The sequence below is a fragment of the Geotrypetes seraphini genome, chromosome 4 (genome assembly GCF_902459505.1).
Source record: "Geotrypetes seraphini chromosome 4, aGeoSer1.1, whole genome shotgun sequence".
Taxonomy (NCBI): domain Eukaryota; kingdom Metazoa; phylum Chordata; class Amphibia; order Gymnophiona; family Dermophiidae; genus Geotrypetes; species Geotrypetes seraphini.
Window position 1 is genome coordinate 243035766 of NC_047087.1, and position 26498 is coordinate 243062263.

Below are 26498 nucleotides of genomic sequence, written 5' to 3' on the forward strand. Positions count from 1 at the left end.
AAGACCGTTTAGTTACCCTGCAATTAAACCTAATCCTCAACATGGAAGAAAGGTAACATAAGAATTCAGTGTCAACCTTGCAAATATAACAGGATGATGAACTAAGCTGCAGTTTTCAATGTGTTTACACATGGTAAAATTATAAATAGCATGTGTAATTATATCTGCTAATTTTAACGGATACTATCTGTTTGCCAAGCCATGTGTAAAAATTATGTTATACACTTCTCCCTCCGTATTCGCTGTTTCAGCTTTCGCGGTTTCGATTATTCACGGTTTTTAGCTTGCTTGCTGGCTCCTCCACCCCCTCCCCCCCCAATTACATCAGCTTGCACAGAGAAATCGCCGATTCCAAGCGTTTACAGAGAAAAATTGCTGATTCCCAGCACTTTCTTCACCGTGTTTTGCCTCTCCTTCAAGAACAGGCCAGGTCTCCCACCATGTTATTCACGGTTTCACCATATTCACAATGTTTTTTAATAGAAAACAGCGAATAACATATGAAAATTTTTCGCGGTTTTTCTGTATTCACGGGTCTGTTAATCCCCTATCACAGCGAATACGGAGGGAGAAGTGTAATACTACTGATCTGAAAAACCAACCCCAAAGCAATAAAGCACAAGGGAGAGAGTGATTGATCATTGGAACAAGCTTCCAGTGCAGGTGGTCGAGGCAAGCAGCTTGCCAGACTTTAAGAATAAATGGGATACCTATGTGGGATCCCTGCGAGGGTCAAGATAAGGAAACTGGGTCATTAGGGCTTAGACAGGGGGTGAGTAAGCAGAGTGGGCAGACTTGTTGGGCTGTAGCCCTTTTCTGACGTCATCTTCTATGTTTCTATGTTTCTAAGGGGAAATTCTGTAATGGTGCCTGTCGTGTGTCAATCAAGCTTAGGCGCCTTTTACAGAATAATGCCTACCGGCACCTAACTTAAAACTTAGGTGCCTGTAATTAGCCCAGGGTTTTAAAGGCTTACATTATAGGTGCCTAAGTCCTTTAAAGAATCAAGCATAGTAACACCTAAGTCCTTTTCTACCCCTAAACATGCCTTTGGCATGCAACAGGCACCAATCTTCTGTAGAATCCCACCTAAAAAGATAGACACCTATCACTCAATAATTTTTATTGTTTTCTATTATGAGCTTGTTAAAAGCTAATTAACCCCTCTTTTACAAAGCCACAATGGTGGCTGCCGCCACTGCAGTAACTGCCCTGAAGCCCATAGAGATTTAAAGGGCTAGGGGGCTTTTGCCGCATGGCTTTGTAAAAGGGGGAGTAAGTTAAGTGCCTAACCTTAGATTTCTATTTATTTAGGCACATAACTTTAGGTGCCTCATAGAAATTGCCTCAAAATGCCTTGTGTAAGGATAATAAAAATAAAAACAAAACATAGAGAAAAATCTGTTAAGTAAACAATTTGCAGTGTGCAAACTAGAAAGAATAGTAAAGTGCTGTATGAACACCTCATTTACAAATAATGTAATCCCAAATCCAAATATATATATGGTTCATACAAGAAAACCACATTTTAAGAGCACCCTCCCTCCATAAACAGGAAAATGAGAAAATAAGAATTTGGTTATCTTTTTAAGCAAGAAAAATAAAGAACAACTCAGTATTAAGATATTAACAAGTTTTAAAAAAAGTATCAAACATGTCAATGTTTTTTTCTTTTTGCAAAGTTCTAGAACCTACAGCACTTAATATTGCTCTCAAATTTTATTAAAATCTGATATGCACTCAGAAGGATTTTACACTTCCTGATTATATAAATCAAGATTTAAAAAATATATATTCACAAATCAAATCCAAAGCTGATCAGATACAGCTATTTTGACTATCAAAAAATAAGACTTATCACCATACATTGTTTTAAAATGTTCTTTCTGTTTTACAAATCCAGATATGAGGATATGTGGAAGTCAAGTTACTGGATACAGCAGTTGATGTTGACGCTTGTAATGTAAACCATTTAGAACAGCTGTGGCCTCTTCTTTACTTTGTACTTAAGGGATCCATACCGGACCTGGAAAAAAATTACACCTTTTAGACAAAACATTCAACTGAGCATAAAAAATGGACATGCACACAGATTTTAATTTGCTTCATAAATCAATGATCCAGAGACAGTGCAAAATGATGCACAATATTATACTGTATGTATCAAATGATTATCCATTTGGTTTAGTTACTTTGAAGTGCTAGTTTTATTCAAATAGGTATCATTAATACAAAAAATACTGCACAAATTAAAAAAAGCTGTTTAGCATCAGCAGTGAGAAAAGCATTTTCAAAATCTTACAACACAATTTCCCATGAAATTGTTGCTAGCAGTAAAACTGATCTCATTTTACTGATTCAAATAATCATCATAAACCCAAAGAATTGTACACATCTTACTTCTTTACGACTCTTAACGTTTTTAACAGATTTCATACTCTGAGACCGTCTGAGACCTCTTTGGGCATACATCTCATCTTCTGAATGTGCCCCTTCTGTTTCTTCATCTGTTTTGTCATCTCCAGACTCTTTCTTCAGTGGAATTCCATATCCTATATTAACACACCAGAGAATCATCATATGACTACATCTTGAGTTAAAACGTGTGGGAATTGTCTTCACCTGAATATTATCTCTCACATTTTTTTTTTTTAATACCGTATATACTCGAATATAGGACAAGATTTTTAGGCCAAAAAAATGGCTCAAAAATGGGGATCTCATCCTATATTCAGGTCATCCCCCAGTGACCACATGACACCCTCCCGGACTTCCTGCAGGCCTGCCATTAGGCCGGGACAGAAGGAATCCCTCCTGTCTCCTGTCCCGGCCAACACTAACAATTACCACCCTCCCTCTCTCGCGTACCTTTTCCCTGGTGGTCCAGCGTGTATCCCGCGTTGAACCCCTCCTGCCAATTTCAAAGGTAGTAGCCAGCAGCACCACCAGACGGCATGCAGGAGCAAGCTTTTCGTTCTCCCGGCCAGCCATGCACCACTCCTTGATAGGCTGCCACAAGTTCTCGCGGGACTCGCAGCAGCCTATCAAGGAGCTGTGGCAGGGCTGGCTGGGAGCACAAAAAGCTCGCTCCTGCATGCGGGCCCGGGTATGCCGCTGGCTACTACCTTCGAAATCAGCAGAAGGGGTTCAACGCGGGATACACGCTGCACCATCAAGAAAAAGGTACGCGAGGGAGGGAGGGTGGTAACTTTTAGTGTCGGCCAGGACAGGAGACGAGAGGGATCCTTCCTGTCCCGGCCTACCACTAGGTGGTTTCAGTTAAGGGGAAGCGTTAATTTTCTGGCTGGGTTGGAGGGCAGAGGGGAGTATGGAACAATCAAGCCATTGTGACATCACTGATGAGGTTGGCTCTTTTTAGTGGGAATAGGATACAGGGAAGGAAGGTGAGACAGGATGCAGAACCTGGCAGGGAGGGTTGACAGGGTATAGAGTCTGGTAGGGATGGGGGACAATGTTCAGAGCCTGGCAGGGAAGAGGGCTTGGTTCAGAGCCTGGTAGGGAATGGGACTGAGTGCAGAACCTTGCAGGGCAGGGAGGGAAGGGGGCTGGGTGCAGAACTTGGCAGGGAGGGGGACTGAATGCAGAACCTGGCAGGGGAGGGTGTGAGTGAGGGGACAATGGGAGCAGATCCTGGCAGGGCAAGGCATTTGGATATTAAGCCCCCGTCTTATATTTGAGTCAACCATTTTTCCTCCTTTTTGGGAGGGGAAACAGGGGTCTCGATTTATATTCGGATCAACATATTCGAGTATATACGGCAAGTGGATATTTTTATGTAGAAAAACACTGTTCTGCGCAAGACAATTTCACCCCCCCCCCCCCTCCTTTTTTCTGAGATTTCTGAGTTCTGCACACTTTGCTCTTAAGGAGCTAAAAAGACCAGAAAAGGCCAAAAAAACCCTCCAAAACTCAAGCAAGGCACCAAGCTCGCAGATGAAGATACCAAGTTCTCCAGAAACAATATTTCCACAAGACTCTAATATGCAGAAAGGAAAGGCTCTTCAACTTACAGTCTGTCAAAATGGGTCATTAGTCTGAGTAAGATCTGCAAGTACTTTTGTAAAGCTTTTATTATTGTTCTTTTGTTAATCAGCCAGCTTGGCACATTATACATGCTTCCATGTTCACCATACAATCTAAATACAGATCCATGAGCACAGGATTAATTCTTCATGAAGTTTATTCTCTCAGCTTCCAATTCCAGAAGCCACAATGTTCAAAGAATAAAACTTTGAATACTAGCAAAAAAAAAGTTGACTTGCGTATTCTGTGTTCCTTCAAGCAAAGAGAGGAAGAAAACTTGCCTCAATGTGTGACAAACAAGCAAAAAGGCAAGCAAGATGCCCAAGTTCCACCAACGGAACTATTTATTGAGAAACTCAACGTAAAACTCACAAGCTGAAAACTAAGGTCCCAACTAGGATCCCAGTTTTGGCATACTTGAATGCCTTCTTCAAGGGACAAACCAATAACTAAAATGAGAAATGCAAAAAAAAACAAAAAAAAAAAAAAATATATATATATATACTAGTCTTTAAGCCCGTTACATTAACGGGTGCTAGAATAAATGTCTGTCTCTTTGTCTCCTTAACCGCTGTCTGTCTTTCTTTCTCCCTCTCTCTCTCTGCTTTGCCGCTGTCTTTTTTTCTTTGTCTCTCTCTCTTTTGCCACTGTCTGTCTCTCCCTGACCCCCTGTCTGTCTTTCTTTCTCGTTCCTTGGCCGCTGTCTGTCTGTCTCTCTGGCCCCCTGTCTGTTTGTCATTCTTTCTGTCTGTGTCTCTCCCTGGCCCCTTGTCTGTCTTTCTTTCTATCTCTCTGTCTCTCTCCCTGGCCCACCCTGCCTATCTCTCTCTGCCCCCCCCCCCCCAGAAAACCAAGATTGCTGCCTGCCCCCAGCATACCCCTCCCCCAAAGCAGCCCCTTTTCGCTCTCCCCCTCCACTTCCCTGTGCAGCAGTAGCAGTTGGACGCCTCGCAGCACCTCGGACACCCTCCTGCCATTGCTCTCACCACCGCACATGCCGCACATCTAACACAGTACTCCACGTAGCTCTCGGCCAGAGGCGCAGTCACGCTAGCCTACTGCCGTAGGAGCGCGTTTTGGTGCAGGCCAGGCTCTGGGAGAGCTCGCGCAGACCTGCATCACGAAAAACAGCACTACCGGCCAAAGTTTATTTTTAAAGTGTAAAGCCGCTGAGGCGGCTCCTCGCACTATCGCTGTCTGCGTCGGAAGCCTTCTCCGACGCAGGTGTGGCTAATGAGAGGATCCGCCGCAGCGGCTTTAAACTTTAAAATAAACTTCGGCCGGTAGTGCTGTTTTTCCTTGATGGAGATGTGCGCGAGCAAGGAGGTGAGCCCTTTTCAAGGGGTGAGACAGACTTCTGAGGAGCTTTGGAGGCTGTTAGCCCCGCAGAGACTGAGCGGCCGTGCCAGCCCCGCTCTCCCTCTCAGCTTGCGGCAGCGGTGGTAAGCCCGATGCGTGTAAGCGCGTAGGTCGGAAGCGGAAGACGGGCCTCAGCGTTTTGTAGGGCCGGGTCTGGCGTCGCCGTGTAGAGCGGAGGCGGGTCCTCAGCACCGGCCGACTCGCGCCGACAGCCCCCAGGAGTTCGAGGCTGGCGGCGGACATGGCTGGTGTGGCATGGTGGAGGAGGAAGAATTCGGTGACGTAAAACCCGCGCATGCGCACTCGTATTTTTGCGACAGATCAGGGAACACGTTTTTTTAGTGCTCATGCGCGGCCTATCATTTTATTATATTAGATATATATATATTCAAGCAGTTCAAAACAAAATAAAAACAGGATATGTACATATAGATATGTACATTACATATTGAGAAAGCATTGTGAAAAGTGAAAACAAAACATATTGAGAGAAACGACAAGGATTTAAAAGGTAACCAGAATAGTGGTAATATGTAAGCACTGAATGAAATTTAAGATATGCATATGTACGTAAGTCCAACAAAGAAAAATGGGGAGATCCAATGATCCACAGTGAAAACAATCCACCGATGAAAACAAAACCAAAAACTGTGAATACAGATGCTCTGGAGATAATTTATTAAACACTGACATATAAAACCATGAAAATTTAATTTAAAAAGTACAATGATAAATACTGTGATAAAAATCCAACCGGACCCTACACGGTCCGTGTTTCGGCGAACACGCTTTCCTCAGGGGTCCAATGGTTTACAAACTCACATATAAAGAATTGGACTGAAAACAGTCTATTGTCTTTAAACATGTGAGCAAAGAACACCACAGACAAGCTGAAGTAGCAAAAAAATGCTAAGGATTGAGGAGTGGTTTTACATTGAAAAGTCCTTTCATAAATCTGGAAATGAGAGGATGAGCTGTAAGAGGTTTACCATCCACTGGCTGATGAAAGGCAGTGATAGCACTAAGATGGCCTCTAATAGAAGATAATTTGAGACCAGAGTCAGACAAATGGAGGAGATAATCCAAAATCAGGGAGACAGAGATGGATTTCGGGTCCTTAGGATGAAGACAACACCAAGCAGAAAACAAGAGAGAACGGGGTTAAAAGGAGATAGATTCCATACAAATATAAGGAAGTTCTTCTTCACCCAGAGAGTAGTAGAAAACTGGAACGCCCTTCTGGAGGCTGTTATAGGGGAAAACATCCTCCAGGGATTCAAGATAAACATAAGAACATAAGCAGTGCCTCTGCTGGGTCAGACCAGAGGTCCATCGTGCCCAGCAGTCCGCTCTCACGGCGGCCCAACAGGTCCAGTACCTGTGCAGTAATCCTCTATCTATACCCCTCTATCCCCTTTTCCAGTAGGTAATTGTCTAATCCTTTCTTAAACCCCATTACTGTACTCTGCCCTATCACGTCCTCTGGAAGCGCATTCCAGGTGTCCACCACACGTTGGGTAAAGAAGAACTTCCTAGCATTCGTTTTGAATCTGTCCCCTTCTATCTTTTCCGAGTGCCCTCTTGTTCTTTTATTTTTTGAAAGTTTGAAGAATCTGTCTCTCTCTACTTTCTCTATGCCCTTTATGATCTTGTAAGTTTCTATCAAATCCCCTCTAAGTCTCCTCTTCTCCAGAGAAAAGAGACCCAATTTCTCCAATCTCTCAGCGTATGAAAGGTTTTCCATACCTTTTATCAGACGTGTCGCTCTCCTCTGGACCTTCTCGAGTAACGCCATATCCTTCTTAAGGTATGGTGACCAAAATTGGACGCAGTACTCCAGATGCGGGCGCACCATTGCCCGATACAACGGCAGAATAACTTCTTTTGTTCTGGTTAGACAAGTTCCTGCTGAACCAGAACATACACAGGTAAGGCTAGTCTCAGTTAGGGCACTGGTCTTTGACCTAAGAGCCGCCGCGTGAGCAGACTGCTAGGCACGATGGACCACTGGTCTGACCCAACAGCGGCAATTCTTATGTTCTTATGTAAGTTGCAGGGAAATACTTTTAAAACCAACAGAGGAAATATTTTTTCACTCAGAGAATCGTTAAGCCAGAGGTTGTGGTAAGAATGGATAGTGTAGCTGGTTTTAAGAAAGTTTTGGACAATTTCCTGGAGTAAAAGTCCATAGTCTGTTATTGAGACAGACATGAGGGAAGCCACTGCTTGCCCTGGATCGGTAGCATAAAATGTTGCTACTCTTTGGGTTCTTGCCAGGTACTAGTGAACTGGAGTGGCCGCCGTGAGCACAGGCTACTGGGCTAGATGGACCATTTGTCTGACTCAGTAAGGAGGGAGTGGAAAACATGAAAAAGGATCTGCAAGTGTAAGAGGAATAGTCTAATATCTAGCAACTAAAATTCAGTGCAAGGAAGTGCAGAGTAATGCATTTGGGGATTAGAAATCAGAAGGAGCCATACGTTCTGGGAGGTGAGAGGCTGATATGGACGGATGGGGAAAGGGACCTTAGGGTGATAGTGTCCGAAGATCTAAAGGAAAAGAAACAGTGTGACAAGGCGGTGGCTGTTGCCAGAAGGATGCTAGGTTGTACAGAGAGAGGTGTAACCAGTAGAAGAAAGAAGGTGTTGTGAGGACCCCACTTAAGAGTATTGTGTTCAATTTTGGAGACTATCGGGCAAAGGACATAAGACAACTTAAAGAGATCCAGAGAAAGGCGTCAAAAATGGTAGGAGGTTTGCACCAAAAGATGTATGAGGAGAGACTGGAAGCCCTGAGTATATATTCCTTAGAGCAGTCCTGTAAGCAACCTCCCAACGCCGGCACCTCTTATCTCTACCGGCCCTTCTCTCTTCTCGCTGGCTCTTCTCTCTGCTGGCCCTTCTCTCCTCTCAGCGCAAGGTCCATTTGAAGGGCCTTTACACATGTATCGACGGCGCGCTGATGTAACGCATGCGTGTGATGTCATCACACAGACGCTAGCACACTTCCGGGTGTCTCGAGCCGGGGACACTAGGTTTAGTGTGCCCCGGCTCGAAAAAGTTTGTGAGACACTGCCCTAGAGGAAAGGAGGGACACGGGAGATATGATTCAGATGTTCAAATACTTGAAAGGTATTAACATAGAAAAACATTTTTCCAGAGGAAAGAAAATGGTAAAAACAGAAGGTATAGTAAAGGATCGAAGATGGCAGCATAGCTTCGGCGTCTCTGAAGTCGATCTGTAGTGGGAGCAATTTGTTTCTTTTTGCGATATTTTTCCACTGGAAGTAATTTTGCCACATTCCAAACGTAAAGAAATAGTTCGAGCCGGCCCCCCCCCCCTGTGGCTCAGACATCTACTCTTTTACAACGCTCCATGCTGAAGTTCATCGGAGTTGGCTCCCCTAGCATCGGAGGAGCGTCCGGCAGTTCCCCGTCTGGGACTTTGGACTGAGAGGTTTCACTCTCCCCCCCCCATGTCAGTTTCACCACCACACCCGGTGTCCACTGCAGCTGAGTGAGAGGAGTCTCGTGCTGTTATCGTCAAGGGAGACCCCGGCAGTAGGGGCTATAGCCACGAGAGTACAACTAGAGGCAGGAGAAATCATGGAGATTTCTTCTCATTTTGAAAAACCGGCAGCGGTGTCATTAGAGAGCATATGAGAAGCTCTCATGAAGATCAACACTACAGTTTTCAAAAGAATTTGCGACGCTTTTAAGTACTGTCAATACCTTGGGTGAAAAACTCCAAGGTACTACAGAACATTTCAGTATAGAACTTAATCAGGTTAAGAGTAAAGTGGTTGATTTACAAACTCTATCATCAGAGATGGTTAAAGACAAAGTTATCCTAAATAGAAAAATAGAGCAATTAGCAAATTATAACAAAAGATTAAATGTGCGTATCCTCAATTTTCCAAAATCAATGGGAATGTTCCCTCTAGAAATGCTAAAAAAATATCTTACTGAAATTTTGAAGTACTCTCCTGATTTAATTCCTCCACTTAATCGTATATATTATATACCTTCAAAAAAAGGAGATAGGTGACATTCCCGATGAAGGCGCACGAGCTGTGGATTCATTAAATCTTACAGAAATACTTCAGTTTTCCATCACAGATTCCATAGAGCGAGCCACTTTATTAATTTCCTTTGTATTTGAGCAGGATGCTAATGCACTTTTCAAAATTCCCAATTGCCATTTCTGGGTAAAAGAGTTTGGATTTACCCAGATGTCACAAGGCGAGACGCAAGAGCATCAGACTTTTCTTGGCAATGAGAACTGAGACAGTGACACCGGGTACAACTTTCCTACTAGCCTACCCCTGTAAATGTTTAGTGAAATACCTTGGAGTTAAATGTTTTTTTTTGTTCCTGAACACTTGCGAGCATTTCTTGATATGAAGAAGTTGTCTACTCTTAGTGTTTAATTGAACATTTGTTTGTTAAGTGGAACTTTCTGTTAAGCCTATTCCGCTTTACCATAATTGTTATTATTATTGTTTCTCTTCACAATTTCCAGGATCTCTCCAAAGATTAGATGGTGGTCTAAGAAAGTTTAATTGTTTACCTTTCAGATTTGAATTAATGCTGCTGCATTTTTTTTTCTTCTGTTTTTCTTAAGCAAGGATATCTTGTGAATAATTTGAAAGTTCAATAAAGAAATAAAGTTAAAAAAACCAACAAAAAAACAGAGGGTATAATTTGAGGTTGAGGAGTGGTAAACTCAAGAGTAATGTTAGGAAATTCTTCTTTACGAAGAGGGTGGTTGAAGTCTGGAATGCACTCCTGAGGGAGGTGGTAGAAAGGAAATCGGAGACAGAGTTCAAACAAGCGTGGGATGAACACAGGGGATCTCTAATCAGAAAATAATGGGTATACATTAAAGAAACTAAGGCCAGTACTGGGCAGGCTTCCACGGCCTGTGTCCCATATATGAACATTCAGTTGAGGATGGGCTGGGGAGGGTTTCGATGGCTGGGATGGTTACGATGGACTGGAATGAGCTGACAGACTGCAGCAGATGGAACCTAAACATAGTACCGGGCTGAGCTCTGGGTTTCTGGCCCAGAAATATCTAAGAAAAAGGACAATTTAAATTAAATCTTTATTTTATAGTGTGTGCATTTGGGGAGACTGGATAGACCATTCGGGTCTTTATCTGCTATCATTTAATATGTTAGTATCCTGAAGGTTTGCCCCCCTTCTCATCTGGATTTGTGGTTCTCTTAGCTACAGCCATGACCAAGGCATCTACTCCGGAGAGCCTAAATAGCCTCTCCAGGTACTCCCTGAGAAGTAAAGCTTATCCATAATCATGGTGTGCCCTTGAGTACAACCTCTAGAGCAGGGGTGTCCAACCTTCTGGCTTCCCTGGACCACATTGGCCGAAAAAAAAAATTTCTGGGGCCGCACAAATGCGCAAACGCTGCAGCAAGTCAGAGAAGGGAGCCAGCAATATGGTAAACACCCGAGGGCAGCAGATGAAAACACTGCATCGCCCTCGACCGGGGTCGCACAAAATACTTCACGGGGCCGCAGGTTGGACACCCTTGCTCTAGAGCATCCTACTCCATAAGGGCCATGTCATATAGAAATATAGAAACATGATGGCAGATAAAGGCCAAATGACCCATTCAGTCTGCCCATCCGCAGTAATCATTAGCTCTTCCTCTCTCTAAGACAGTGGTTCCCAACCCTGTCCTGGAGGAACACCAGGCCAATTGGGTTTTCAGGCTAGCCCTAATGAATATGCATGAAGCAAATTTGCATGCCTATCACTTCCATCATATGCAAATCTCTCTCATGCATATTCATTAGGGCTAGCCTGAAAACCCGATTGGCCTGGTGTTCCTCCAGGACAGGGTTGGGAATCACTGCTCTAAGAGATCCTATGTGCCTATCCCATGCTTTCTTGAAGTCAGACTGTCTCTGACTCTACCACCTCTTCTGGGAGACTGTTCCTTGCATCTACCACCTTTTCTGTAAAAAGGATCTCCTTAGATTACTCCTCAGTCTATCACCTCTTAACTTCATCTAATGCCCTCTCATTCCAGAGCTTCCTTTCAAATGAAAGAGATTTGACTCATGCGCATTTATGCCACGTAGGTATTTAAACGTGTCTATCATATCTCTCCTCTCCTGCCTTTCCTCCAAAGTATACAGATTGAGATCTTCAAGTCTATCCCCATACGCCTTATGATGAAGTCCATACACCATTTTAGTAGCCTTCCTCTGGACAGACTCCATCTTTTTTATATCTTTTAAAAGGTGCGGTCTCCAAAATTGTACTCAATATTCTAAATGAGGTTGCACCAGAGTCTTATAGAAGGGAATCAATACCTCCTTTTTCCTACTGGCCATACCTCCCTAGCATCCTTCTAGCTTTCACCTTTTCAACCTGTTTGGTCACTTTAAGATCATCACATACATCACTCAAGTCCAGCTCTTCTGTCGTGCACATAAGTTCTTCACTCCCTAAACTTCACCGTTCCTTCAGGTTTTTGCAGCCCAAATGCATGACCTTGTTATTTCTTAGCATTCAATTTTAGCTGCCAAATTTCAGACCATTCTTCAAGCTTCACTAGGTCTTTCTTCATGTTATTCACACCATCCGAGGTGTCTACTCTATTGCAGTTTTGGTATCATCCGCAAAGAGGCAAATCTTACCTGACAGCACTTCAGCAATATCACTTTTAAAAATGTTTTTAAAAAACAGGCCCAAGAACAAAACCTTGAGGCACACCACTGATAACATCCCTTTCCTCAGAGCAATCTCCATTGTCCACTACCTTCTGTTGTCTTCCTCTCAACCAGTTCCTGACCCAGCCCACCACTTTGGGGCCCAACCCAAGGGTACTCAGTTTATTATACGTCATCCTGATGAAGCATAGAGAATCCCAGAGGTCATCTAATGCCTTTGAAGACCACCAGCTCCTCCAGCCTGACCTCTGCTAATTGGAAGGAGGTAGTGACCTGGGAAATCAGGCAGACAAAACCCACAAAAAAGTTACTGCCCCTGCATATACACTCATGGTCTGTTCAACATCAAAGCAAAAGGAGAAAGCTGTCAACTCCCATATCCTCTAAAGCACTGGCCATGGTCCAGCATTACCCAGACACCAGAATTCAACATTCCAGAGCTGATATTGTGATGTCATAACGCCTCAGTCCACCAATGCCTAAGAGTCAACCTCAGTGACATCACAATGGCTTGACTGTCCTATAATTAGCTCATATAAGAGCATAAGAATGGCCTTACTGGGTCTGACCAGTGGTCCATCTAGCCCAGTATCCCGTCTTCATGGAGACCAATCTAAGTCACAATTACTTGGATTGGCCTCCGGATATTCCCCTTGCCTTTGACCCTGATATTCATTGCTGAGTTTTTGGCTGCTGCAGCAGACCTGCACCAATAACCAGCTAGTGTGTGTTAATGTAGACATGCTATCTTGTTAGTGCAGGAATGCCCACTCTCTACCCAATATAGCCCCTCAAAAAAAAAGTTTAGCGCAGTTAGTACATGCACATTTGGAGATTACTACAGGATACATGGACATGTTCTGTGGTACTCCATTTATAGCTGTATTAGGTGTACAATAGTACCTAATACATCTTAGTAAAAGGACTCCTCTGAGGCCATGAAGATTTAAGTGGCTTACTTGGGCTTCAGCCCACTGCTCTAACCATTAGGCTACTCATCCATATAGCAGCAAAATACTGCTACTAAATGGATAATTTTTAGGGCTCCCTCCACCCTACCCAGTTCACAGTTACATGGATAGCCTAATACTATCCATCAAATTTTTGAATGTATACAGATAAGCTAAATTAGGTGAGCGCAAACATTTGGTTTGGATATTGGCCTGTTTGGGGTTTCAAATGGCACCTCCAGGTGTTTTAATAGTATCACCCTATTTTATAAAGGCCTGTGCAGACATTATGGCCTCTGCTGAAGAATGTGCACAATGTTATTGCTGGACTAAAGTACATCTATTCTTATTATCACAACTCATTCTATATCTGTAATGCAATATAGAGGTAATTTTATAACTGTGTGCCTATTTATGGATGCCCAAGAGGATGCCCGATTAGCACATATTCTATAAAGGAATAAAGGCACCTACTTTCTATTATAGAAAACTACTCTAAAAGCAAAATTACATGCATATAATTTAGAGGCAAGCACTTATGCCAACTATAGAGCTGGCTTAAATGTGAGCACTTAAGTTACCTGTGTATGTCCAGAACTTATAGTACCCTAAAAGTTACCAATGTGCGAGTCCTGCTATGGTCCATCCAGACTCTGCCTATGTGTATACCTACCTGTAAAATATGCACTATTCAAGGTATGAACAGAATAGTGCTTAGGGGGTATTTTGGCCTATGCAAGTAAATACACCATTATTCTAACGAGAAACATGTATAATTAGCAACTAAGCATGCGTGCTTTACAGAACTGCCTCATATATACCCTTTCGTTTAGTTTTAAGAAAATTTTTACTAAGTACTCCCAGTAGATGGCACAAATTGCTGAGTGAATGCAGCCTCAAAGTTTCTAGACAGACATCTGGTTTTAATTATTTCATAACCCATATGACTACAGTGAAATTTATTTTTGGTTCCTTTTAAACATTTATTCTTACATGTTGATAAATGATAATGCCTGTTTCGTACAACTCACATTTATTTTAACAGCCATTCCTGAATGAACAATTTTACCAAAAAAAGCTTTAAATTCTCTTTTCCAGTTTAAAAAATGATATAATTCTTGTTCTGGAAAATAGAGAATCAGCCTTGTAGCTTAGTGCTGGGCACTGCTATGAGAAGGATCTATGTTACACTTCCCAGCTCAAATCTTCTACTTCTCAGACTGGTCCAACCTAGGGGATGCAATGTACATAAAATTCACAATCACATCCCCTGCTGGGAGGGAGTCAGACATCATGCATTTGTAACACCTAGTAGCTGGATTTAGGGTCTGTGTAATGCACACTGGTATACAACCCCCATCCAAGGATAGCCCTCCAATAATCTCTAGGTAATTAAGGCTGTAGGTAATAATCTCTTGGAAATTAAGGCTCATTGAACAAAATAGTTATTTTTCCAAACTAAGCTGGAAGACCAAAGGACTAGGAGGAAACTGCTGGGTCTATTAAAAAAATGTACTTTGTTTTTATTAAAAGGAAACATTCAAATGCTGAAATATGATTTAAAATATGAAACATTGCATAAGGTTTGTATGACTGAAATTAAAGAGAAGCTGAGAAGCTGAAGAAAAATAAAGATTACACTATTAGTCTTTTCTGCAAGCATATTAGTCATGTTTCTACTACAAAGCACACCACCACTGAGGTCTTTTTATCTAAATACTGTTATGCAAAAGCACTAGGGCTGCCAGTGTTTTCAAAAGGAAAGCCTGACACCTGCCGTGCACTGTACCCCATGCCTCACCCCAAGACCATTGCCATAAATACGGTCATACCCTTCCCTTGCCCCACCCTTCTACAGTACAACCAACTGGCCATACTAAGATTACCTTCTCAAAAGAAGTAAAAATGACATATGTACGTATATTTTATGATTATTTCAGAAATCATGTCTGATGGTATAAGAAACTAAAATTAAATTAAAGTTTTGGTGTCACCTCAGTAAGGCCAACATACAATCCCTCCACTGGGGAAAAACACACTATGCACAAACTTGTGCAAAAGCACAATCAGAACTTTACTGTACCATAACAGTACTAACTCCTAAGACTCAAAGAGCAACATGACATAATTATTCATTTGTATACCGCTCAATGCCTTTTGGTTCTAGGCCAGTGTTTTTCAACCTTTTTACACCCGTGGACCAGCAGAAATAAAATAATTATTTTGTGGACCGGCAAACTACTAGGACTAAAATTTTAAAAACCTGTTTCCGCCCCATCTCCGCGAGCTCGGTCACCTCAATCACTATAGAAAAATAGAAAAATATAGTGCAAAATATAGACAGCAGATATAAATTCTCAAAACTGACACGTTTTGATCACTAAATTGAAAATAAAATCATTTTTCCTACCTTTGCTGTCTGGTGATTGATTTCATGAGTCTCTGGTTGCGTTTTCTTCTGTCTGTGTATCCTTTCTTTCATTTCTTTCTTTCTGCACTCAGGCCCAAGAATTGTTCCTTTCTATTCCTTTCCTCTTTCCTTCCTATGTCCTTAGTGCCCCCGGTGCCTCCTTCCCATGTCCTTAGTGCCTCTTCCTGTCTTTAGTGTCCCCAGTGCCTCCTTCCCAAGTCCTTAATGCCCCTTTCTATGTCTTTTTTTATTTGTCTCTCTCCTTGGATGCTGTCTGTCTGTCATTATTTCTGTCTTTCTCTCCCTGGCCCCCTGTCTGTCTATCTTTATTTCTAACTCTATCCTTTTCCCTCAATCCTGCATGTGCCTTTTTTTCTTTCTCTTCCCCACTTCCTTCCAACGTCTGCTCCCCTTGTCCCTCAGACTTCCATTCAGTGTCTGTCTCCCTCTCTCTACCCCTTCTATTTACTGTTCACCCTCTGTCTTGCCCCTTTCTTTCACTGCCCTCTCTTCTCTTTCCATCCAGTGTCTGCCCTCTCTTCTCTCTCTCTGTTCCAAATGGCATCTCCTCCTTCCTTTCCCCCTGGTCTGGCATACATTCCTCCTTCCCTCCATGCCCTGTCATCTCTTCTTCATTCCAAGCCATTCTCTCCCCCTCTGCTCCCTTTCCCTCCTTGAACTTCATCGGGCAGCAGCAGCAGCATTCACAATTCATTGCTGTTGCCGGCTTCAGGTCTTCCTCTCTGTCAAGTCGTCTTCCTGAAACAGAAAGTAGGCAGGACCCGCCAGAGAGGAAGGCCTGAAGCTGGCAACAGCAGCGAATTGTAAACGCTGCTGCTGCCCGAAGAAGCCAGGCCTTGAAAAACCCGAGGCAGACCGCTTCTCTTCCCTCCCAGCCCAACCCCCACTGACTCGGCTCCCTTACCCTTACCCTGCGTCGCGGAAGCGTGAAGACTGAACGCCGACAATTGGGGTGGTGAGGACGGGGCTCAGGAGACTGTGAGGTGTTGGCATGCAGCGGCGCTCCATGAAGCCCTCCTCCCGGCAGCCGCCGCCAGCACCAATCAGGACCAAGCTTGCCTGCGCTTCCTCCAGCGGTTGGTGAGTGAGGAGGGGAGTGTCTAGAGTGATCCCTGCCTCCGCGTTCTAAAATGGAACGTGGCCACGGATCAGAAATCACAGCGGCAGAGATCACGAAATTTCAAGAGCGCATGCGCGCTCTAGGGTTTTATTATATAGGATGGCAATTTTGCATGAGGTAAAACTCTTTATAGTTTATAAATCTTTCCTTTAGATCATAGGAAAGGGAAAAGGAATGGGTTTTGATATACTGCCTTTGTGATTACAATCAAAGCAATTTATACTGTATATAGGTACTTATTTTGTTCCTGGGCAGTGGAAGGTTGTGACTTACCCAGAATCACAATAAGCTGCAATGGGAATCAAATGTAGTCCCCCTGGTTCTCAGGATGCTGAACTAACCATTAGACTACTCCTCTATTTCAGACAGATTGACTAGAAAATGTATTTCTCTCTTCCTAGCCTGCAAAAAGAGTAAAATACTGGGAATCTGAGAACAATTATTTATTTATTTAAAATTTTCCTATACTGCTTAAGAACTAAACAGTTCACATGAGATAAAACCAACATAATAATGACAAACTAAAATCTTAAAATCAACAGGGAAGAGTAAAGGCTAGATTCACTAAGCCCACCGATCAAGTCCTCACCAATTCACAAACCTCGTGGCCGATCATCCTCCAATCCGATCGGCGCATGCAAATGAGGGGAAACAGCATGTAAAGTAGGCAGGCAGCAATTCACTAACCAAAAACTGGAACACCGAGTGGGCTGGCCAATCAAGAAACAAGCGACTGCTAGGGACCAGTCACTTATGTCATTTCCGACTGCATCTCTCTGCCCCGATCTCCATCCTGCTCTCTCTCTGCCCCTGACTCTCCTGCTCTTTCTCTGCCCCATCGCCGCCCTGCTTCTGACCCGACTCTCCTGGCCTTCCCCTGCAGTCAAAAGTAAAAAAAAAAAAAAAAAAAGGTTGCTGCTCTGTAAGCATGCACAGACCAGGATCCTTAACGCCCCTTCCTTATTAACCTCCACCTTGCCCCCCTGCCCTACCACCCCCCAACTTCAACTTCGTTGTTCACAACTTTGATCAATTCCAGTATAGAACCGCCTGTAACTCTGTTTAATTGACGTGAACCGCCTAGAACTCTTCCGGGTATGGCGGTATACAAAAATAAAGTTATTATTATTATTATTATTACAGATGGTCTGCGTATGCGTCGGTATCACTATTCAAAGATCCCTGCAGTCGGTTGGGGGCGTGATTCTGCTCTTATCAAATCCTAATGTTTCCACCCAAATCCCTACTTTACCCACTATCCCATGTGTTCTAATCCCCACCTGCCTTCTTCCCCATTATTTATTCCCTTCCATCCCTATCCCTTTCCCAGAATCTGCTCGTGCTTCTTCTTCCCTCATCTGTCCTGCCTCCATCCCAAGAATCCATTCCGTATTCCCCTTTCCCATTTTCTGCTTCTACCTCTCTTCACCCTCCATAGCATTTACCCTTGCTTCTCCCTCTACCCTCCTTCAGATTAACTAAGTTAGTGGAGCAGCCATAGGAGTTAGCCCCTCCACTCCCTTGTTCTAGGCCCTTTTGTTAAAGTACTGTCAGTGCAATGTAAACACTTCCAGGAACAAGGAAATCCTGCCTATGATTACAGAAAGTGTTCATATGGCTGCAGTTTAAACACTGGTGAAATGCTAAGGAGCAGAGAGAGACTGATTCATACAGCAGGCAAGCAGAGAAGGATGACACTGGAAAGGCACAGAAGCTGTTGAAATTGGGCTGCCCCCACCACCTCCAATGATGCTACACTAGGCAACAGCTAGTCCTGCATCTGGAGTAAAGGGAAGAGGAATGATCATGAGATACAAAAAAATCTACAATGCAAGTTAAAATGTAATTCTACCTGACCTGATAAATTACCATTTTTTTCATGTAACTTTCTCCAGATAGATTTCAAAAATAACAATAACTTTTTACTGTTTGAACATGATAATAAAATTCAAAATTCTAATCTAATCTAATACTTGGTTTTGTATACCGAGACTTCAATCTAAGAGAGCTCGACGCGGTTTCCAATAGTTAGATTAAGCTGAAAGAAACATATTGAATGGATCTCAAAAATAATTAATTACCAAAGTGTTTAGTAAACAAAATAGTTTTCAAAGCCTTACGAAAAGAAGAAAGGGAACCTGAACTTCACAGGAAAAGTGGAAGATCATTCCAAAGTTGTGTGAACTTGAAGGACAGAGAGAGGCCAAAAATATTGGTTCTTTTGATACCTTTACCAGATGGGCAGGAAAGCTCAAATTGTTGATTGCCTCTTGCAAAAGAGAATCTATAAAGATTCCAAGATAAAGGAACTAAGGGAGTAAAAATACCAAGAAGAATTTTTAAAACAACACAGGCACACTTAAACTGGACTCTAAAATACACCGGGAGCCAGTGAAGGTTGAAGAGCAGTGGCGTCACATGAGCAAACTTACACTTCCCAAAAATCAGCCTGGCAGCAGTATTCTGGACTAATTGTAATCTGGAGAGACAGGTTTTTGTGATACCGAGGTAAAGGGCATTACAATAATTGAGATGAGATAGAATAATCGACTGGACCAAAATGGAAAAGTGGTAATGATGAAAAAGGTGTCTAACTTTTCTCAACATGCGTAGATTGAAAAAACATTTCTTAATCACAAAACTGATCTGGTCCTTAAAGGAAAGCGAGGAGTCAAAAAGAACTCCCAGGATCTTAGCAGAAAACTCGATTTGCAGGAGAGAACCAAATATCAATGCTACAGAGCTAGGAAGACAATCAAGTTTAGGGCCTAGCAACAATAATTTTGTCTTAGACGCATTAAGTTTCATCTGAACGGATTGGGCCCACATTTGAATTACCATTTTTTTTCATGTAACCTTCTCCAGATAGATTTCAAAAATAACAATGACTTTTTACTGTTTGAACATGATAATAAAACTCAAAATTCTATTATAATTACGTAGTATCCTATTCAATGTTGGTCAACTAAAAGCTTAAAAATGACATACCCATTCCTTCATTGACAGAGGACTTTGTCTTCTTTTTTGGTTCAGCAAAAGTGGTATACTGCCTCCCTCCCACAGACTCATCTTGTATTGCTGTTAAATCGTGCATACTGAAACTCCTTAAACGTTCAGTTATTGCTCCTTGACTCTGTGTAATACAAAAGTATTTATAAATTAAACTCCAAGAAAATTAAGATTCATGTAACAAGGCATGCTTCAGTATAAACCTCAGATCAAAAAAAACCCCAAACAAACCCAATAAGCCATACTGTTAGGGCATGCTTCAAATACTACTGTTTTACAAAATAGACATACACAAATTTAAAACTGTTACAAAGTTTGAAACACTATTTCAATTTTAGTTTCTTTGCAAATTATAATGTTTGAAAAGTAAAGACAACTTTTCAAAAGAAAGGACACTAGTAGTTCATTACAAGAATTTTCTTTTCCGATTTTTGTTGCAAAAAGATGAGTCTTTTATTCTCTAGGTTGATTATATCAAACCTGCTCAGATCACAGATAAGATTTAAAGCACCTAAATGAAAGTTTTCTTCATTTCTAATTACAGTAATATTGACAGATTTTAAGATTTATCTTATATTTGTTTTGCTTTAAAAGACCCAATATATTTTAAAAGTCGATATTCATATAATAAAATTACAATATACAATTTCAGGGGCGTCATAAGGAGAGTGCAAGGGGGCAATCTACTCCGATCACAGTCTTCCTCGGAGCGCCAACACCCCTCCTTCCTCTCCACCCCCCTTCCCACTTCTCCCCCTACCAGGTGCGAGCGTGTTGGAGGGGCTGTGGGTCTCAGGGCACATTTTATCACATGTGGTGGGAATGCACTTGTATACACCGATATTGGGGGTCAGTCTTTGATTATGTGAGCAAGCTCCTTTCTACTACAGTAATGTAATGTAATGTAATTTATTTCTTATATACCGCTACATCCGTTAGGTTCTAAGCGGTTTGCAGAAAATATACATTAAGATTAGAAATAAGAAAGGTACTTGAAAAATTCCCTTACTGTCCTGAAGGCTCACAATCTAACTAAAGTACCTGGAGGGTAATAGAGAAGTGAAAAGTAGAGTTAGAGGAAAAATAAAAATAAAATAAACATTTTAACAAGACAGCATTGATCTAAATACTTTGGAAGGTAGAAGAGAGGAGAGAAAGGAATAGAAGCAGAAGGGGGAGCCGTTGAACAGTAGAATTCTGGAGAAATTTAAATGATAGAAATAGAATAAAATAAAGACAAAAGGCAAAACAATAGATAAGATTAAAGATAAATCATAAGCTGGAAAGAAAAATAAAATAAAACTTTGTCTTCAATCCACGGTTTCAGCGTCAGTGATGAAGTGGAGCAAGTAAGTTTAGGAGGAGCGATTGATGTTTCCATAAAGGGCTTCTTCAGGGAAGAGACTTGGCCGACAGTCCCAGGATGCCTATGTCTCCTCCCCTGCGATGTTCTCCCATCCATGCATTCCCTCCCAGACACACTGCCCGTGCCCATGGTGAATGCAGGATTCTCTCCTCTGCGGGAAAGCCGCCCGGAGCCGACAGTACCTATGAGGGTGGATTTAGTGCTCTTAGGAGTGCTGATGGAAGGGCTGGATGTTATGCAAGATCGGTTTTCCTTATTAGCCTTTACGGTGACTAGAATGGTTATTACCCAGCACTGGAAGGTTCCCGGGAGTTCTTCTTTCTCCCTTATGAGGGAGCGCTTGGGCTGGGTATGCCAACGATAGACTCAGCTATTTTGACAAATAGGTGGCAACGGTTTTGGCCATCTAGAGTCAATATCTGAAGGTGGAGTGTAAAGAAGTTGGGGATACTGGTTGAATGTTTTTATGGCACGGGGTTATTGACAGCCGACTTTGGCTAACTGGAGAGTGTTAATGGATTGTTAGGTACCAGTTAATGAGCTATTATGACTTTTCTGTGGAGTGACCTCCCATGGCCTTCTGGCTTGTCTTTGTTTTAATGTTTTACACCAGAGGTGCTCACACTTTTTTGGCTTGCAAGCTACTTTTAAAATGACCAAGTCACAATGATCTACCAACCATAAAATTTTAAAAACCACAAAGCACACTGTACGCAGAGAAAACATTAATTATCATTTAAATTTGGGGTTTCTTTCAAAGAGCTCAAGGCAGATGACTTTAAAATATGCAATGTCACCTCAGTAACAACTATACAAAAATAGACATATATACCCCCTCCCCTTTTACTAAACCTCGATAGCAGTTTTTAGCGCAGGGAGTTGCGCTGAATGCCCCTCGCAGCTCCCGATGCTCATAGGCTCCCTGCGCTAAAAGCCACTATCGCGGTTTAGTAAAAGGGGGCCATAGTGCAAAATATAGACAGCATATATCAATTCTCAAAACGGACACATTTTGATCACTAAATTGAAAATAAAATAATTTTTCCTAACTTTTTGTCTGGTGATTTCATGAGTCTCTGGTTGCACTTCCTTCTTCTGTAAAACCAATATTTCTTTCTGCTCCCCCTCCCCCTTTTCTTTCTCTCTCCCCTTGCCTGCCTGTCTTTCTCTCTCCTCCTGCACCCCCTCTCCCCTTGCCTGCCTGTCTTTCTCTCTCCTCCTGCAACCCCTCTTTATTTCTGCCTTTCTTTCTCTCTCCCCCCTGCCCCCCTAAGCCATCGCGCCGATTTCTCCACTTCCCCAATTCTTTCCCTATCCCCCAAGCCACCACGCCGATTTCTCCCTGCTGCTTCTCCGAGCCAGGCCTGGCGTGTACAAGCGCCGGCCCACAAGACTTCACTTCCGACATCAATTCTAACGTCAGGGAGGAAGTTCCAGGCCAGCTGACATTGGAGGTGAAGTCTGGTAAGTCCAGCGCTTGTACACGCTAGGCCTGGCTCAGGGAAGCAGCAGGGAGAAAAATATTGCAAAGGTAATGCGATCGACTCGTGTTGCCTTTGCGATCTACTGGTCGATCACAATCAACCATTTGAGCACCCCTGTTTTACACTCTTGTGCCTACTGCAGGTCAATATTAGTGGGAGTGGGGGGGAGCTTTTGTTTACAGAATTCAATGGCACAGTGATATGTGCATACAGTTGGAGGGTTGAGCGGGGTTTTGAGGATCTCCAAAAGGATCTAACGCAGCTGGAAAAGTGGGCCGAAAAATGGCAGATGAGCTTCAACGTGGGGAAATGCAAGGTCATGCACGTGGGGAAAAAGAACCCGATGTTCACATACAAAATGGGGGGAACACCACTAGGGGTTAGTAACCTGGAGAGAGACCTGGGAGTGATGGTAGACGCAACACTGAAGGCATCGGCGCAATGCGCCACAGCCTCTAGGAAAGCAAACAGAATGCTGGGTATCATTAAGAAGGGTATTACAACCAGGACGAAGGAAGTTATCATGCCGCTGTATCGTGCAATGGTACGGCCGCATCTGGAGTACTGTGTCCAGTACTGGTCGCCGTACCTCAAGAAAGACATGGCGGTACTTGAGGGAGTACAAAGAAGAGCAACCAAACTGATAAGGGGAATGGAAAATCTCCCATATACCGACAGATTGAAGCAGTTGGGACTTTTCTCCCTGGAGAAGCGAAGACTTAGAGGAGACATGATAGAAACCTTCAAGATCCTGAAGGGCATAGAAAAAGTAGACAGGGACAGATTTTTCAAATTAAGGGGCACCACAAGCACAAGGGGGCATTGGGGGAAATTGAAAGGGGACAGGTTTAGAACAAACGCTAGGAAGTACTTTTTCACTCAGAGGGTGGTAGATACATGGAACGCGCTCCCAGAGGCTGTTGTAGACAAGAAAACACTAAATGGTTTCAAAGAAGGTTTGGATAGATTCCTAGAAGAAAAAGGGATTGGGGGGTATAGATAGGTATAGACCATTGCTCAGTCAATGGGCCTGATGGGCCGCCGCGGGAGCGGACCGCTGAGCAGGATGGACCTATGGTCTGCCTCAGCGGAGGCAACTTCTTATGTTCTTATGTTCTTATATGTATATTTGCTGTTGTGACTTCCCCCTTGGGGGTTTTTTTTTATTTTTTTTATTTTTTTTTTCAAAGTATTTTTATTGAAAATGGCAAAAGGTCCAGACAAGCAACCACAAACTGTGCAGACACATACACATTGTCAAAATATCACATAAAGGAAGAGGAACAGCAACAACAAGCATGAACCAGCCTCTCCCGTTTTGATAATTGCCAACAAGCGCAAGTCAAGGCGCAGCAAGGGGCCAGAGCTTGGAAAACGCAAACCCCTTCCCAGAGCCCTCAACGATAAGAAGCCGGGCTAGACCCTCAGCCATAGTTTTATGTGAATAATCCCCACAAACAACAACACCCAGACCGTTCATCAAGCACACCAGTCCTCACAACAGACACTCACAAGACACCCGGTCACCACACAAACTGCGCTACCAGTCACACCTACCCCACCAAACCCAAACCCAACCCCCCCCCCCCCCGCCCCGAAGAGAGTGCAAACACGAAACAAACCGTGGTGAGGACAGCAGCAGGTATGGAAAAACCCCATACAAGTAGGGTGGCCAGAGAGAGCCCTCAGATAGAAGAGATCAAGGGGAAAGAAGCTCCAGCAAGTGCTCCCACAAAGCGACATAATGCCTCAACTCTAACTTACTAGATTTACCGTAGGAGCGGATCTCAAATTGCGCCATCTCTCTCAGCTTGGCTCGCCATTGGGCCTGGGGGTGTGTGTCCTCGGATACCCAGTAAGTCATAATCATCTTCTTCCCCACTAAAATGGCATTGTAAAGGAATCGTCTTTGCGGGAGTGAGAGACCCTGTTCCCGCAGTGACCCCTGTAAGCCCAGAAGGAGAGTACCATAGTCCCACTCAATAGAGCTGTGTGTAACCACGTCAAGAAGGCCCAGCAGCCCCGTCCAAATAGTGAGTTTAGTACATTCAAGGAAAGAATGAAGGTACGTGCCAGGCTGTGATTTACATTTGCTGCATAAGTCGCTAGCCCAAAGTCCTATCTGAGCCCCCCGCTGTTTAGTAATATAGACTCTGTGCAAGATTTTATACTGTAGTTCCTGGTAATCTGCCGATTTGGAGAAGAGATAAAGAGACTGGAAGCAATCCATAAATTGGGGCTCGGAAATACTCAGACCCAGGTCCCCCTCCCATCTTTCCCGTAGAGCACTCATCCCAGGAACCTTAGCAGAGAGACGGAGAACACTATACCAGTGGGACAGCTGATTGAACGCCGGCGGTGTCGCTTCAAAGATCCGATCTAGAGGCCCCGCGTCCCAACCCCGCGCATGAGCTTGCCGAGTGACCTCCCAATAGTGGCGGAGTTGAAGGAAAGAAAACAAGTACCAGGGGGGGAAGTCCCATTTTGTCTGGAGCTGTTGGAACGAGGGGAAAGTACCTCCCGAGACGGCCAAAACATCAGAAATGGTGCGACATCCACTGCGTGCCCAAGCCAGAAATATCGTCCGTCCCCAACCTGGGAGAAAGCCCGTATTACCCTCAATGGATAGAAAGGGCGAAACCGCAACCGGCAAATCCTGCCTACGCCGCCACCACTGCCAGGCCCTCCTAAAAGGAGCCAACAGAACTGAGCGACCCCCCGAGCGAGCCATATGATCCGGTTGAGAGTGAAGCAGATTGAAGAACCGAAAAGGAAGGCTCCAGGATTCAACCCAACCCTGCGGGAAGTAGCGCGCTACGCCTGTGTGGCCCTCGTGGATCCACCGCAGGAGGGCTGCTACATTGTACAGTCGTAAATCAGGGACATTCAACCCTCCCCGTCCTCTAGCCAACATCAGCTTTGTCAGAACAACACGAGGGGCCTTAGAGCGCCAGATAAACCGAGAAATCAGAGAATGAAAGCGAAGGACATCAGTGCGGCGAAGCCAGATCGGCACTGTCTGGAGCGGATAAAGCAGTTTGGGGAGCATGACCATCTTCACCAAGGCCACTCGGCCCAGCAAACCCAGAGGGAGGTCCTGCCACTGGAGGCACAATCTCCCAATGGCATCAAGGTGACGAAGAACATTCATGGAGTAGAACGTGGCCGGGTTAGTGCTGAGGTAAATACCCAAATAACGGACCGGGTGAAGCGACGGCGGAATGGGTAGTAAGGCATGCCACGGTTCCTCGGGGCCGCCAGCCAGCAGCAAGAGTTCGGATTTACTACAATTAACCAGCAAGCCCGATAAGGCCCCAAATTCCCGAACAATATTCAAAGCCGCCTCCAGATGTATGGGAGCCCGATCCAGATATAGTAAAATGTCATCAGCAAACATACTAATTTTGCACTCCTGTCCCCCCACTTGAATCCCACGAACCTCCGGTGCCTGACGTATTTTGATAGCTAGGGGTTCTATGGCTAACAAAAATAACAGAGGGGATAACGGGCACCCCTGCCGAGTTCCCCGCTGTAATGCAAACGCCTCCGTCAAGCTCCCATTGATAAGTATACGGGCCTGAGGGTAGGTATATAAAGCTTTAATCCAACCCACAAAACTCCCCGTAAAGCCGAAATCCTCTAAGATCTGAAATAAGAACTCCCAGGAGACACTATCAAACGCTTTCTCCATGTCTAATCCCGCCACTGCCGATTGCCCTCCCCTACCCCTATGCTCGTGAATGGCCCCTAACACTTTCAACAGATTCATGGAGGCATACCGACCCGGTACAAAGCCCACTTGATCTGGATGAATCAGGTGCGGTAAAAAACAATTAAGACGCCGCGCCAGTGTCATAGCTAACACCTTGATATCCTGGTCCAGAAGGGAGATCGGACGAAAAGAGCTCACCAGATTAGGGTCCTTCCCCGGTTTGGGCAACAATACTATATGAGCCATGTTGTCAGAAAGAGGGTCGTCCCCTCTCGCCACCGCATTACACATCCTGCTGAGCGGGGGAGCCACTAGGTCCCGC

At 43.8% G+C, this 26498-nt stretch overlaps 1 protein-coding gene across 1 annotated transcript in view; it reads right to left on the reverse strand.

Moving 5' to 3' along the window:
* Positions 1-458: 458 nt before the first annotated feature.
* The window catches only part of REEP3 (receptor accessory protein 3), a 175196-nt gene continuing 149156 nt past the window's right edge, over positions 459-26498 (reverse strand). Inside the window, exons 6-8 of the mRNA XM_033940046.1 lie at positions 19594-19738; positions 2401-2552; positions 459-2026 (exon numbers count right to left, since the gene is read on the reverse strand). Coding sequence (XP_033795937.1) covers positions 1973-2026; positions 2401-2552; positions 19594-19738 — 351 coding nt within the window. The 3' untranslated portion in view covers positions 459-1972. The remainder of the gene's footprint in view (positions 2027-2400; positions 2553-19593; positions 19739-26498) is intronic.